At 41.1% G+C, this 15602-nt stretch overlaps 1 protein-coding gene across 2 annotated transcripts in view; it reads right to left on the bottom strand.

Annotated features, from left to right (window-relative positions):
- Window positions 1-15602, bottom strand: part of SUFU (SUFU negative regulator of hedgehog signaling) — a 95422-nt gene that overhangs the window by 64164 nt on the left and 15656 nt on the right. For both annotated transcript variants that reach the window (XM_062579941.1, XM_062579942.1), the window contains exon 3: window positions 1616-1752. In XM_062579941.1, the coding sequence (XP_062435925.1) occupies window positions 1616-1752 (137 nt within the window). The remainder of the gene's footprint in view (window positions 1-1615; window positions 1753-15602) is intronic.

Consider the following 15602-nt stretch of genomic DNA (forward strand, 5'->3'; position numbering starts at 1 on the left):
CTTCTTTCCCATGGAAAGGGCAAGACAAACAAGCTGCTGCAATAGACAGGTTGAGTAACATGTAACTAGAAGGCACTGAAATTACTGTGGTAAAGAGAATGTCATGAGAGCCTACACAAGGCTAGAAATTCGAAAGGCTTCAAAAGAAACCTTTGCTGTAGTATGTTATAACAAAATACATCATATGCTGTATTGTACCTACGGATGCTGTAAAATCAGATGCTTTCTTCACACCTAGCAGTCAATACATAAAAACGTATGCATCTACCACTGGGTGGTCAGTATTGAAAAACTACTGTACTGTACAATTTAGGCAGGATGGGACTCAAACAACAGCAAAAAAACTGAAGTCATGTAGATTCAGATGCTTCAGAGTAGCAAATAAAACAAGTCAAAGAAAACAGAAGAGTCTAAGTTCAGATGGCAGTAGGGAAAGACTGCTGCACAGCAAAGGTTAGAAGAGATGCTTGTGTCACTTTAAACAGCATTGAGAGACATTCTCAAGATGAAAACAAGCAATAATCCTTGTTTGCATTGGTTTCAGTCAGTCAACATTTAGAAAAAATGCCCCACGAGATTGCTGCTGCCTCAGTGATTGGTGACAAAAGTTACCAGAGCAAGCCTGTTTTTATTTGGACCTTTCCACCTGAGAGTCAGCCAACTGACTGAAAACCAGCAACAGAAGTTATTGAGCAATTTAATAACCAGTAGAGCAAGTACCACATGTTACAGATTCAATAATCTGTGATTTGGAAAGGTTCTTTACCTAAAAAAAAAAATCCTAAACTAGGTTAAATAGTTTCTTCAAATATTTCCATTCAGATCTTGTGACACTGAAGGACACCTTCCAAGTACACTATGCACTCAGCCATTCCACAGAACTTCACATGCTCACAATACAAACTAGTAATCAATGTACTGCTATAAATAAAACCCAGGAAGGGGGTGCAAAGAGTTGGCAACTTTCCAGGGACTCTGGTCCCCCATTTTCTGATAAGTCTTCACCAGCACTGAGAATTCACAATTGTCATTTCTTTAGCACCGCCAGCCTTAGCATCTCTTATCTACAAGATTTGTTTCTTCTTCTCAGCAACTCCTTGTTTATGAGAATGTGCTCCTGCTGCTCAACTGCACAGAGCATAGGAAGAGATTCCCTTGTGAAGGAGCTGTAAATGTTTAGATTACAGTCCCCCTGTGGAGAAGCATGACCTTATCAGATGAGTGCTCCTCAGCCCTGTCAGGAAAAACAAGCGACATTTTCTTGCATCATCTTCCTCTTACCTATTGAGGGTGAAACCAACTGCAAAGCAACACACAGCCCCCGGGCCAGCTTCCTGCAGTTACTAGGCACTGTGGTATCTTCAGCTTCTCAATATCTAAGAATTTGGAGTTACCTTAACATCAGTTGAGTTTCATCCTGTGGCAAGCCAGGCTGATGGAAGGAACCCAACTCCTTTTGGTCAAATATTTGCTCTCACTCAAAGAAAATTCTCAAAATTTGATTGAATGCCTATGAGAATCAGGTGTGAAAGGCCCCCATCTGTCAGTGTGCTAGACTGAAGGCAGTTAGGAAAAAAAAAAAAAAAAAACGGCAGCACATTTAACACTGTGGTACCTGACTGGAAGACGTATCTGGCTAAGCCTTGCATTAACTCTGCTGGCCAGGTAGGTGGTGCCGACTCTCCCGTTTCTCTCTTTAGTCGAAACGTCAATTCAAATCCGAAACCACTTGGTCCATCTGTTCCCGTAAACCTAGAAGAAACGAAAAATGAAAAGTCACAACATGCTACTTGTAACCAGATCAGGCTTCAAGAGTATAACCATCAAAAAAAGGCTAAGTGCTCTCCTCATTGGAAAGGTAAGTTTAGAAATTCTCTTATTTCAGTCTACATTAGTTCAAATGGCATAACAGCGTCAGGTTAGCTAATATAAGACAATTTCCAAGATAACTATCATAACAGTGTTTTCAGTCAGAATAGCTCAGTCTTGGAATCATGACAGTTCTCCCTAGGACCAGCGGAATTTTCAGTAGCATTATTTTGTTTTTAAAATAAATTTAAATTCTGTACTAATAGTTGCCCTAATTACATTTGCTTGAATGGGAACACCAAAGAAAGGACACAACAGGAAAGAATGTTACTCTGCACTTTCCATACACTGAGAAGCAGAACACAATTTTAAGTACTGGACCACAGGATTTAGGGTTAAACAGTTTGATGTTTTGGTGTACAATACATGGTGTTTTGTGCTGTGAATGGTCAACAAAAAAAAGTTGAAGGATGCAGGTAGAAAGTTAATAACCTCCCACACAATTCATTAATCCTTCAGTTGCTACCACATATAACACAGATACATTGTGGTGCCTGTTTACAGTGTGCACACATTCTCTTTGTGCATCTAGGAGGATAACAATGAAAAAGCATTGAATAGACAACTACTGCAGAGGAAGCAAAATATTTGGCCAATTCCTCTTTTGAGGGTTAGGTGCCAGTTTATGTGGTCTGCTCTGATAAGGAAAATAAAGTTATACTAGAAATATCAAGGCTATAATAGAGAAGCGAATAAAAGATACCCTGCTCTATTCTTTAGGGGAGTTGGACCAGCTTATCTCCAGAGGTCCTTTCCAATCCAAACCATTCTCCAATTCTGTGATTCTTTGCTTCAGCATAACTGGTCCTTACAGTTTTTAATTTACGCTCCTACATGAAGTGTACAAATGTAGATGTGTACAATGCCTCAGTACAAATATACAAGCTTACAAACTTGAAAACAATTTCAGGCATCGGTTTCCTTTCTGCTGCTGCTGTCACATCCCTCACTTGTTTGTTGCGGCCATTCCACAAGGCAGACATAAAGAAGGATTTACGCAGAGCACAAATATCCCACGGAAGCCTTCGTAAGGCAGTATCATTCTGCAAGTTTAAATTTCCTGCAATTCCTACAGTCATTGGCAAACTGGCTGCAGAAGCTTTGCAAATGTCTTGGATGTAGACACCCTGTTGACTTCCGTGACATATATAATGCACGATGTGTTAACATTACGCGGTCAAATAGAGCAGTCAAAAAAAAAAAAAAAAGCAATGAGAGCTGAAAAACACAGAGCATTAGCAGTGCAGTGAGCTGTTCCAAGTATTGCAGAGTCTGCTGTTGTAGGAGAGAGTTCATTTTGAAGCAGAAATGCTTTATAGCAACCCTGCCTAATGGCAGCACTAAAGCTGAGCAAGCTTAAGCATTAAGACAACTGCTTCATGAGGCAACGTAATTTTTTTATTTTTTTTTTTTTAAAAAAAAGGTTTCTTCAAGGAAAGTTTGATTGTGATAGATTCATAGATGTAACAAGAGTTGTAAGCAATACACTCAAGGACAGGACTAAACTATGGGACAGCTATTCCTTATTTATTTGAGCAGGTACTGAAAAAAGCTAGCCATCCAAAACGGAGAGTAAAAGGGGAGTAAATAAAAAAAGACTATTTTATTAGTATAAGAACAAGTAAGTCATTTTTTTCCCTTCATATAATTTTCATTTTTTTGTTGTGAATAACATACACAGAAACAAGTTTTCTATGAACAGAACAGATACTGCATTCAATAATGCCAACTGGTGCACATAGTATTTTTTTTTTTTTAAGGAAACAAATGTACCTTTAAGCAACAAGCCAAATAATTATATTTCATTCTTAAACAAAAGAAGGGCTTGCTAATTAACCAGACAGCCAGGGATCAGGGAGTGGAACTTGGATGTGAGTGAAATCTGTACTCTGCAGCCACGCATGCAGCTCTACCAAGAAGGCTGGTACATGATGGTGATGATCTCAAATGTGAAAACGCACTTCGTACACTCAGCACATCTTTAGTGTTTTATGTTTCAGTGTTTTCACGTATCACTTAGCAAAGGAAATGCAGAAATATTTCATAAAGGCAGAAACGATTCAAAGTTGGCAGTTTTCAAGGACTGATTTCAGGAAAAAGCATGCACCAGAGGCTCAAGTGCTTTATGAATGGGTCAATTTTAAAAAGGATCAAAGTTAACACAAAGCCTTCAAGCTGATTTTACACAGATATAATTTTTGAAAAGCAAGATGGCTCCCTATTGAATTACCTCCTTTCAAGGCAAGTTCTGAAACATCACATTTTTACTTTTAATATACATTCAGTTAGAGAATTTTATTAAAGAACTCCATAGATTGCTCTGGTACCCAGAAGTATCTGTTTAATAAATAGCACACATGGTTTACATTGATCTATGAAGAAATTAACTCAGTAACAGCAGAAGTGCTCAGGTAAGTATCCACCAAATTCAAAACAAGATGAACATTAAAGAGAACATTGCTAGCCAGCAACACACCAGTGGTCTCATAGAGGTAAAACCGGCAGGCAATGTTTCCACTTGGTTATTTTTTGTAGGGTAGCTAACAAGCCACTAAAACAAGAGGATTACTAGGAAACATACTACTCCTTTGGCCCCTCTTTTATTCTATAAATTAGCTTCCTTCTAAGGTTACCTAACCTACCTTACCTACCTACCTACCTTAAAAACCCGAACTTTTAGAAGTAGATGCCTCTTTTGATTCTTCAAAACACTTAAAAATGCAGCAGCATACAACATTCATAATTCTTAATATCCTAAGTTTACAATCATTTCCTAGAAAAATCCCCATTTGCATTTAAGAAACTCATATTTAAAAGACCAGGTCAAAAAAGTTTATTTTAGAACAGTTAATGTCCAGTTAATGAAAAGACACTGCTTGACTGCAATGAAATTTTAAATACATGCAATTCACCTGTATTCTACCTCTCTTCAAAGGTCTATAAAGCAAGTTATTGATCTGAGCCTGCTTAATTCTAAGCCTGCTTAATTCTAGATTGGTAACTTATTTTTAAAGTAATTGTGACACATGCAACTTGAAAAAAAACTCATTTGTTCACATACAATTCAGACAAGTCTGTCACAGAAAGAAACAAATACCAATTTTCAAAACATGATTAGGAAAAATAGCCATATTCAGCATTTTTGCCAATGCTTTTGTTCTATCCCAAAATCCTTTACACTTGTATTTGAAAGGAAGTCTAATGTAGTTTCAGTAGCTACCATGAAAACTCTCAGTGAACAACAGACCATCAATCCTTCAACCCTGGGATCCAGCTACACAATGTATGAAGTGAATTTTATGCTCAGCCACTGACACTCATGTTGCCTTTTACAACAGTTGCCCAGTTCAATCAGAAAGTAGCCAGGAGCAAGTTCTGCCATCACTAGAAGCTGGGACAAGGCTAGAGCAGGAATTCAATAGCGTTGATTTATAAGCAGCCTCGATTCTCAACACCAATTTCAAACCTTTCCCCCACCCCACAACACTGTCCTGACAGGTTAAAAAATGGTCTGCTTTCCTATTTAGATAGAAAAACATGACAGAGAAGCACCACTTCCTCCTTCCCAAGCAACAAAGTACTCCTGTAATAGCAATTGGGCTGTAGCAGAGCTTTTGAGTAGCACTAACCTAATTTGACTGAACATGTAGGACAGAAAAAAGGACTTTTCACTCATCAGGATGCAGCATGACAGCACAGTAAGCTGGATGACACTACAGCTTTGCATCGCCTTTTCTCCAACATCAGTCCCCACGTAGAGCTCCCACTTGTTTAAGAGGTACATATGAGAGTGGAGGCAGACTTGCGCTTCAAAAGTTAAATCTACAGTCTGGCCACATGCCTCAGACTCTTGGTCTCACAAAACCACAGAGGATAATCCCATAGCTACGTTATGCAGACTGGCTGGCTCTTTACAGAAGGACTTTTCACTGGGGAATAAGCACCTACCCTGGCACCAACATCAAAATTGCTGGGGAAAAGGATGTATTGGTCAGCTGGCTGAAGAGGTAATCTGCAGCCATAGTCAACAAAAAAATGCATCAGAAATGAGTTTGTACAGCAATGATGAGAGGTTCAACACTGCTGGACGTACGAGCCATAAAAGTAGAAAACCACATAAATGTTTTGTTTTTCATTCCCTCCCGCCAGTGAGCCGCACTAAGACAAAACTCCTCCCTTACATAACATCTGGGTAGCAAGCAGCCACTCGTCCCCCCCAAACGCATTCATATTTCCTCAAGGCCTTACCAACAAGATAAAAGATGCACCTCTCATGAACAAGAAGCCCCTTCCACACTCGGAGGAGCTAATAAAGTGAGATTCCCCATTAATGAGTTAACCTACACTAAGACATTCCACGACTTCCATGTGGCTACACGGAAACCCCAGGGCAACCTCCTTCCTGTAGAGTATCTTACAGAGGCATGCAGGCTGCTGTGAATGGGCCAAAGGGATCACAACTTACAGGCTTGTAGACATTCAAACTCAAGATCCTTCCTCCAGGTTCCCAATTTTCACATAACTTCCAGGAAGCTGAATCACAGAGTGCCTTCAGTCCGGCTGGAGTGAACCAAGAGGCCAAAAAAAGTTATTCAAAGAGACAGACTAAGTCTCATTTCCACGGGGTGAAGGAGCGAGGATAACTCAGAATCAGAGTCCCTACTCTAGCTACCTGTTGTCTGCAGCATTTTGACAAGATACTGCAAAACAAGTGTTCTCCAGGACCTCTGCTAAAGCACATGGACATCACCTATCGTGTCTCATGGTCTTCTCCAGCTATCCCAACAGTTCAGGGCTACCCATATCCTATACTAACTTGTTTCAAGGAGGCAGTAAAGTATCCATATTGTTAGCAGATTAACCTGACCCAGTCTCCCAAATAAACTATGAAAGTAACATTTCTATTACATGCTTTTCTCGTCTAGAAGAAAGTTTTCTTTTTTTCTGTCTGACCAATTCAGATTACAGCCATTTTAGAAAAGATGCTTTGGAGCTCATTTTACCACCTCAGCACACCAAGTCTTTTACATGTCATTTCTTCAGCAAACAATTACAGTACAATAGCCTCAGATTTGCAGTAAAACAGCAGTGCCAAAATGACCAACATTCGGAGATGAAGCATGTGAGAGAAGAAAACCTCAGAGAGAAAATTTTGCATCTATGTAGGGCCCCAGGTACATAAACTACAAACTTCAACACAGCATTAAGTTCCTCTACTAACAGATCTGAATATTTCACATAGTTTGGTTTATGCCTCATTTCTGCTGAACCCTATATTTTTAAGGTTTCCCTCCCCCCCAATCCAGAAAAAAAATGCTAAGGAGAGGGAAGAAAACAACAACAACAAAAAAACAACGTATTTTACCCAAACACTAAGGATACTTTCTAGTAAGAAAGACCATGGGTTGTATTATGCCTGTCATTATTTCGCCCCTCCAACAGGAAGGTGCATCACCACTGCAGATCCAAAGCAGCCAGCTAAGGTTTCACAAAACAAACATCAACCAAGAAATTCTTGGCTTGCTACATGCCCACTGGCACACATCAGATAGTTTTATATTATGACTACAGCAGTAACGGAAAGCTCTGCTATCTGCCAAGTCAAATCCAACCCTATATTTAATATTAAAACCTCCTTTTGTCACATGAACAAAAATAAACCTTTTGAAAGCCAAGGTCATATGTTACACATGCCATTCCCCGGTTTAAAATTCTCTTTATCTGTCCAGCAAATCAGATCAGCCAGGACAGACCACATTGTAATGCTGCACATGCACAAATCTGGCTTGTTCCTTTACGAGGTAAGGGTTTCGCCGATCGTGATATTTAGTTCCAGTAAAGGAACCTAAAGAAAAAGAGGCCTCTCTATTTACAGAGCAGTGTGGCCAGCTTCCTCGAGCCCCCCCGACTCCGTGCTCTGCCAGGCCCTCTCCTGAAGCCACACACGGAGAACTGAAAAGCTGCTCCCCTCTGCAGCAGTGTACCCGGGGCATTTTTTTCACATCAAATAACCCAGCTTAAGGGGATCAAAAGCCAAACTGGCCCTTTGCTTTAAAAGCGGCTCTGAAAACCGGAGGCTTTTCAGTTTAAAAGTCAAAGCTATTTGCCAAAGCACTTCCATTCTCACTTTTGCAAGAAACAAGAAAAGCTCTGCTTCATTTCAGTGCAAGATAGTAGTATTTCTAAAAATCTCCTTTTAAATGCTACACAGAGCCGGACAACGAGCAGAGTGTGTTAGGTGTTTATTTTTGAGAGTTTAAGAGTACGCATACATAAATATTAGGTGTACCAATCCCTGAAAATGGAAGATTAAGCAAGGAAAGGCTGGCCCTTTGCTACATTTATTTCAGTCAGGGAACAAGAAAGCTCTTTTGGAATAGTTAGAACTTGATTTTCAGAAATCACAACTCCAATTTGTCCAGCAACTACAATGTGCTAAAATGGGTCTTTCCTGAGAAATAAGGGCAGTCTTACAGTACACCGGACTGACTTGTCTCAGCTTCATATGTTGCAGCTGTGTTACTACTACTTCTGTAAAGTCTCTTGAGCAACTTTTTGCTTCAACTCCCTCATTGCATCTCCCCACACCTTCTACAGAGACAGTTCTGCTGTTTTGAACCACTCCAGTACTGTTTCGAAGGCCACAAAAATATAGCATTACTGCGCTTCTGTTTGACACCAGCAAGCCCTACTGTTAGTTCCATCACAAAGTAGTCTCAATTCTGTCTCAGAAAATGTACCAGGAATTCACCGCTCTGAGTACAACCTATCAGGACATTTTAGAAGTTCATGAAGTTGGTTATGTTACACCAACGTTGACAAGCAGCACCCACAGTTCCGCTTGTCAAGACCAAAGTATTTCAAGGCCCAAATTTTAAGAGTGTTTGAAGATTACACAGCTTGAAAAATCTTCTGGGATGGTTACTGTTAGCCAGTGAAGATGATGTTTATTATTGGCAACGCAGAGGACTGATGGAAAAAAAGCCAGTGCACTTAGCAACTGACGAGTGATGCTGACTTGTCAGACTTCACAGGTCTTCACTGGGGGGGGGGGGGGAAGTAAACTATATGTCATTTCTCTTTCAACTGCTCATGTTTGGTTAGAAATGCAAAGGGTGCTCTCTTGCCTTAAAAAAAAAAAAAAAAAAAGGCATTGAGTAGGTTGCTGCAGTCACTGAGTTCAACATCTCAGTGTCTCCCTCTCCTGAAAGGGATATTGGACAAGAGCTGATCTGTGTTCTAACAAGATTTTTCAGAATCAGTCTTCTGCAGATAAACTCCAGAGGTGCTTACTACACTAGCCAAATCACAGTCATATTCCAGAGCAAAAAGAACGAACAAAACCCCTCCACCTATCAACTGGTACTTCCCAGCACCTTATCTACCAGGAAATGGTTGTTTTAATGCAGCTCTCAAACAATACAAAAGTCTCATTTGAGAGTCTTAATGGCATGCTAAGATGTTCTTGTGAAGAAATTTCTTACGAAAATAAGCGTAACTCCCCTGAAAAGCTTAAGTAGCATTCAGAAATATTATTTCAACCAAAAAGCACCTGCTTACTCACATATTCTCACAGATTGTCTCCTAGTATTGACAAAAACATCAATTTTAAATATTAACACGTAGAAACATCTGACAAAACCACAGGATGGTTATTTGGACATCAGATGGTTCTTGCATCAGAACACTGGACAGGAAATTCCATGAGCTCTCACAACGCTGAGCCTGTGCACAGAGAGGAAGCTTGTTCCCATCTTGATTTAAGGAAAAGTTTTACATGTAAGTAGGCAAAACAAGAGAGCAAAAAAAAATGCTCAAAGATTGCTGTTAATTTAAAATCAGTGTCAGAAAGCAAGTGACAAACATGCTTTAGTCATCTGTCCACGGCTATGCTTAAAACTTGCCTAAAGATTTCTCTTGCAGTACATCATATCAAATGTGTTTGCAATCAGCTAAATTAAAAACCTTTCTAGAAACAGCAACTTACGTTATTTTAGACAATTACTCCAACATCTGAACCCAAACAGATGCAGAGGTACTTGCTCCAACAGTGCTTTGGGGGCAAGGTTCTCAGTATTATTAAATACTCCATAGGAGGCACTTAGAAAACTCGCATCCACATAGATCTGAGTAAAACTTGTGAATCATTTTGCTGCTGAACAATATTAGAATAGAGCTCTACTTCACTGATCTACCATTTAGGAAGTAAAGTGGTATTAGGAGGAAGGGATAGAAGAGTGAAACAAACTGAAGTCTTTATCACACATGCAACATTGCTTTTATGCATCTTACTATTTAGCTTCTCCCAAAACTCAGCCAGTAATTTTTCCTCTGAAGCTTCAAGATTCATGGTGTTATTTTAAACCAGCTACCGTGAATAGAATAACAAAAGTTGATACATCAGATGAAACATTTTTTCCCCCTAAACCCAATATTGAAAAATAATCCAGAAAGACTGAAAGTTGGCCCTGACCTGAGGTTGAACTGGAGCCTCCAGGTCCCTTCCAACCAAAGTGAGCCTACAAAGCACTATGTCCAAGAGTGCATGTATAAACTTTTACTACTTCCCCACAACTCCTGATGCCCTGTGTCGAAAGCAGAGCTGACAAGACACACAGCTGATAATTCATGAATGCACTGTTTAAGCTCATTTGACACGTGTTTTTCTGAACCCAGTTTCCTGCCCACTCACATGCGAAACAGCTCCTAAACCTTGCTGTTTCCAGCCCAGCCCATGTTTTTTTTTATATATATATATATTAAAGTTAACCACCATTAGTTTCAGGTCACTTTAATGTGCAGGGCTAGAAACTAAGGCAATTCAAAGGTTGCTTCATTTGAGGCTCAGCTGTTGATACCATGAAAGCAGAAGTACCTGGGAGAAGGACAGGACCCTGTTTAGCTGCCAGAGGTTCACCCCTGTGAGCTCTTGACGCTTGGAAGCACTACTATCTCATTCTGGAGCACAACATATAGTCATATATGCATACACATAGATACATTTATAGACATACATATACACACATATACACCTATATAAGCACAGTATGCACGGCAATCGAGGGAGAAAGGCTCTAACGGCCATGCTGGTGCCAAGGGAATCTAGATGCTTCATTATTAACATTCAGTCAAGAAACTGAAGGATACACTTAAAGTCCTTGAACAGTACCTGAATATTCCGAGTTTGAATTTTTTGTCTGCTACACTGTCCTATCATCTCTGGCAAGTTACTTAGGAATTTGATTCTCAGAAATAAAATGCTGTTATTTCCCTACTCCACAGGGTAACAGGACAAACTCATAACATAGGAAATGCTTGTATCCTCATGCTATAAAGGCCACAGAAAAGCTGGGAAATTAATTCCACATTCTGCACAGCATGGACAAATACTGAACATGGGAAATGACTAAAACAGCAAAACATGAAACAAGAGGTTGCATAGTATGTGTCACCCTTTAGCCTAGCAAAAATATGTCCCCATGAGGGTAGTTTTCCTTTTATTTTCTATTTCATGTTGTATGGACGTAGCTACCTCAGTAAGCAATGATTCCCCCCTCATTACAAGCTGTCATAATCAAACTGACAAAACAAAAACACTTCATCCTGATGTTTCCCAAAACACATATTCAATATGACATCTATATGAAATAAGCAGTCAGAGGACAGACCATGTTTTTGGTTTGAGGGCTCATACCTTTCTCTTTGGAGCTATTCAGGCTCCCATATCCTGGCCAGCAGAAACTATCCCAATCCAGCTGAGTGGCTGCACACGCTAGCTGAGGCATCCCCTAGAGCAGGCTCTCGACCACTACCTGCCAGCACACTGCAAACAGCACCCTGAGCAAGGCTGCTTCCTCTGAGCACGTTTTGCAAACAGCCACACTGCAATGGCCTGGGGAAGCTGCAAAGGGTTGCATCATCTTTACACCCCTATAAGGACCTGAAAAGAACAGCTGGGACTAGAGTAAGGATGCACACTTGCATTCAGAGCATGAGGGGGCAGGGAACTAGTCAAAAAGAAAGCTCCTGTACTGCTACATTTTGCTTAAGCTATGCATTTATGCTACATCTGAGAGCTTTCTATACCTATTTCTACAAGATCAACCAGAACAAGTCTTTTACTTGGCCTGAGCTGCAGGTGATCCTGCAACACAGGCTGTATTAACTATGATATGTAGTGTATTAGAGAAGACAACTTGTCATCTCCATGTGGATCCTATTTCACATCAGGACTGCATCCTTAGCTCTGATACAGTGGTCTCTGCATAGCCTAAAAGGAACTCCACTTCACCTGGAATGAAGGGCTCTGCTGCAATCTCACCAAATCACTGCATGAGAGAGGTGAAGCAAAGGGCCTGTGCGACTGAGAAGGCCGGTACTATCACGCTCGAGGAGGCTGGAGAAAGAACATCAACTTTCCTTGCAGTGCCTGCTGGCTCCTTCCTAACTCATATTGTGGAAAGTTCTGCAGCTGCTAGAAGGAATCCATTCACAGAACAAAAGGAGCTTTCAAAAATCAGTACAGGAGAGTGGAAAGAACAAGAGAAAAACCCAGAGTGAGAAGCTATGCTGACAGCTGGTTAGCTTATTTCAGTATCACGTAAGGTCTCAGGCGAGGATCAGGGCTCCAACATGCTATGCAGTGTATCAGCAGTGGGGTCTTCTACTACCTTCCTATTAACTAAAGAACATAGGTAAAATAAATCACACAGACGACTCTAAAACACACTCTTAGGACTGATATAACTAAGCTCTCAAGAGAGCTGAGCCATAAATAAGTTTGAGACACAAAAGGTATTTAGGAGCTTGAATTCCAATACATTTCAACTGCAGTTTGGGCAACTAGGTGTCCTATATGATCCGGACATTAATCCCTGATCTTTTACTTCATTAGCTGTGAAAATCAAGACAATACTTCCTTACTTGCTGAGCTATTAGCAAGTTTCATTTCACTATAAAGAGTGCACTCAAAAACATACTGATGAGCACCAGAAGAAATCTTAACTGATTAAACAGGGAAGGAAAGGCCCTTGAAGCCCTAGCCATAATCCTAGAAAGAAAAAAAAGAAAGCCTTAGACCACTGGTGAAAGACTCCCAAATGGGAAACACAAAACACCTGCATGGAAAAGTCAACTGTATTTTTATCTGCCTTTAAATGATAAACTTCTCCTGAAAGATTAATCCTCCTTTGAAGGGTTAGAAACTTCCAGAGGCAGGAATCACAGACTGATTTTTGATCTCTAGAAATAAACACCTGGCCGGTGAATGTTACATGCACTCCACCCTGTTAGACAATAAAAAGCAAAAGGACAAAAAAAAAAAAATCTTGGCCTCTTGAAATCAAAGAGGGAATGAAAACACCATTTTTTTCTTGTTTCACGGTCCAGGATTACCCCTAAAGGTTTTGAAGTCAAAATAATTTTGCCTCTCAGCCAAGCCACTTCAGCTAGGGAGACCACAACGTGAGTCAGTTTCTTACAAAGAAGAGTAAGATTTGGAGAGATGTCAACTTACAGCATGTTTCAGTAACTCTTGCTTTTTAATGCAGTTAAGCACTAACACACTCCTCATGCTCATGATCACTGGAGGAGGAATGACCTACTCAGTAAAACACAGAATTCAGTATACAACTCATCACAACCACTCTGTTGCAGAAAACTCCCCAAGCATCTTTGAACACTAAATGCTTCACTTTCCTGCTTAACATTACTCTTCTGGGTAAAAAGGAATTCAAGGTCCAGAGATACACTGCTTTTGTGTAATAAAGTTATACATATGGATTCAACTTAGCTAGGAAATGTCAACTTAGGGCTTGTCTTCATGAGGAAATTTACTGTAACTAGTCTACCAGTATAATTATATTGCTGTAGCTCTACTGGTAAAATTCCCCTGTTGAGCCCTATTCAGAACAGCAGCAGCCTTTACGGTTTATTTTTGTCGACTCTGCCAAAAAAGGCCCCTGCTCCAAAAATGCCACAACAATTCACAGGGGAGGAGGGGGAAGGAGCTGTACCAGTGCAACTGAAGCAGTAAGAAGAATAACAGTATAGAAATAGCAGACTATTTTTCTCTGTATTAACATGTTTTTGCTATAAAAAAATAAAGACTGCAAGAAAGCTATAGAGTGCATCAGGTATCTCTGCAGGCAAGGTAGACGTCAGCTTTACGCCACACTCGTGGGTTTGCGGCAGTTCCCCTAGCAGGACCCTGCTCCGCAGCGGGCTCCGTTCAGCCCGTCCACGCGCGTCCTTCTGTTCTCGCATTCTCCCCGGCTCCGCAGCACGGTTCCTAGGCACGCGCTCTTCTCCTCGCTGCCTCACAGCCCAGCTGCACTGGTCCCCTGGATAGAGCACTGACCCTCCAAAACAAACCGGTGTTAAAGAACAGTCCCTCTGGTTTCCAGCTTGCATCTTCTGGGACAGGCCATAGCTGAAAAACAAATAGCTGCCTTGGCCAAAAGGAATCTTAAAACAATTGCCCTTCGCTTCAGCAGGGCGAGAATGCCGAGCGGGACAAAACAATGAGCCATCTGTGCACCCTTCCCTCCTTCGCTCGTCCCTACCCTCCGGGCTTAAATCAGAGGTCCCCAAGAACGGCAGCGTCCCCCTCCACCTCCTCCCACTCTGTTTACCTCCTGCAAAAAACAAGGGTTTTTTTGTTTGTTTGCAGGGGTTTCTTGTTTTCAGAGGAGGGGGTTGAGGGAGGAGTTGTGGGTTTCTTTTTCTTTACTTTTTGTTCTTAAGAGCTCTAAGAGAATCTTTCACTAAACCTCGGCCCTCTTTGTCAGGTGGTTCCCCAACTACCCCAAATCAGCTTTGTCAGCTCATCAAAAAATGCCTCCCAAGACAATCCCGTCCCTGTTTACCGTCCCCAGAGGCAGAGAGGCGCTGAGGAGCACTGGCCACCCCTTTGTCCAAGGAGGGGAATACCATGTGAATGGGAGACCACCAAAGATTTACAGCCTTCTTTTGTTAGCCTGGTGTCACTGCCTATCGGGCCTCGATTCAAAACTGAGATGACGGTAGATGTGCAGACCAGCTTAGCGATTACTATCAAGTTTGCTGCTTAGGAGAGGGATATACTGACAGTCCACATTTTCAAATAAAATCTAATTGGTAACCACTGTCCCATCAAGAGATGAATACTTGCCTCGCACTGTACTAGTTAGCAAGGCATGTTCCCAATGCTAAGTCTGCACTGAGGAAGAAAAGGGGATTAGGTCTGAATAAGAGCATTCAGATGCATCTCTTCAAACATTCATTTTGTTAGTATCATTATTCAAGCAACCAAAGGGTAAAAAAAAAAAAAAAAAACAAAAAACAAAACAAACACCTCCTTTGATCTTACAGCTGGAGTGGCCACAGGATTCAAAAAAACTTTTACCTTCATGTCCTACTGGGAAAAAAAAACATTATCTTTTAATTACTGCTTTTTGGAATATCCCAAACTGATCTTCATCAAATAGCAGAGTCTTTCCCTGGAAGACCCAAGCCCGATCCCTGGTCTCCCTTCTTCCCAGCAGGCTGAGCTCACAGGCAGAGCAGAACATGTGAGCTCTCCCACCTCATTCAGCACTAACCCAGATGACAGCGAGGAAGCCTTAGCTCAGGTCACCTCCCCTCCTCCCATGTGCCAAGATCATACACACACGAGATCTGCTGACAAAAAGATCATCCAGTTTGAACATTGTGCCCCTTCCCCTGCATGGCAGGAAGATGCTCATCTTACCAGG

The sequence above is a fragment of the Rhea pennata genome, chromosome 7 (assembly GCF_028389875.1).
Source record: "Rhea pennata isolate bPtePen1 chromosome 7, bPtePen1.pri, whole genome shotgun sequence".
NCBI lineage: Eukaryota > Metazoa > Chordata > Aves > Rheiformes > Rheidae > Rhea > Rhea pennata.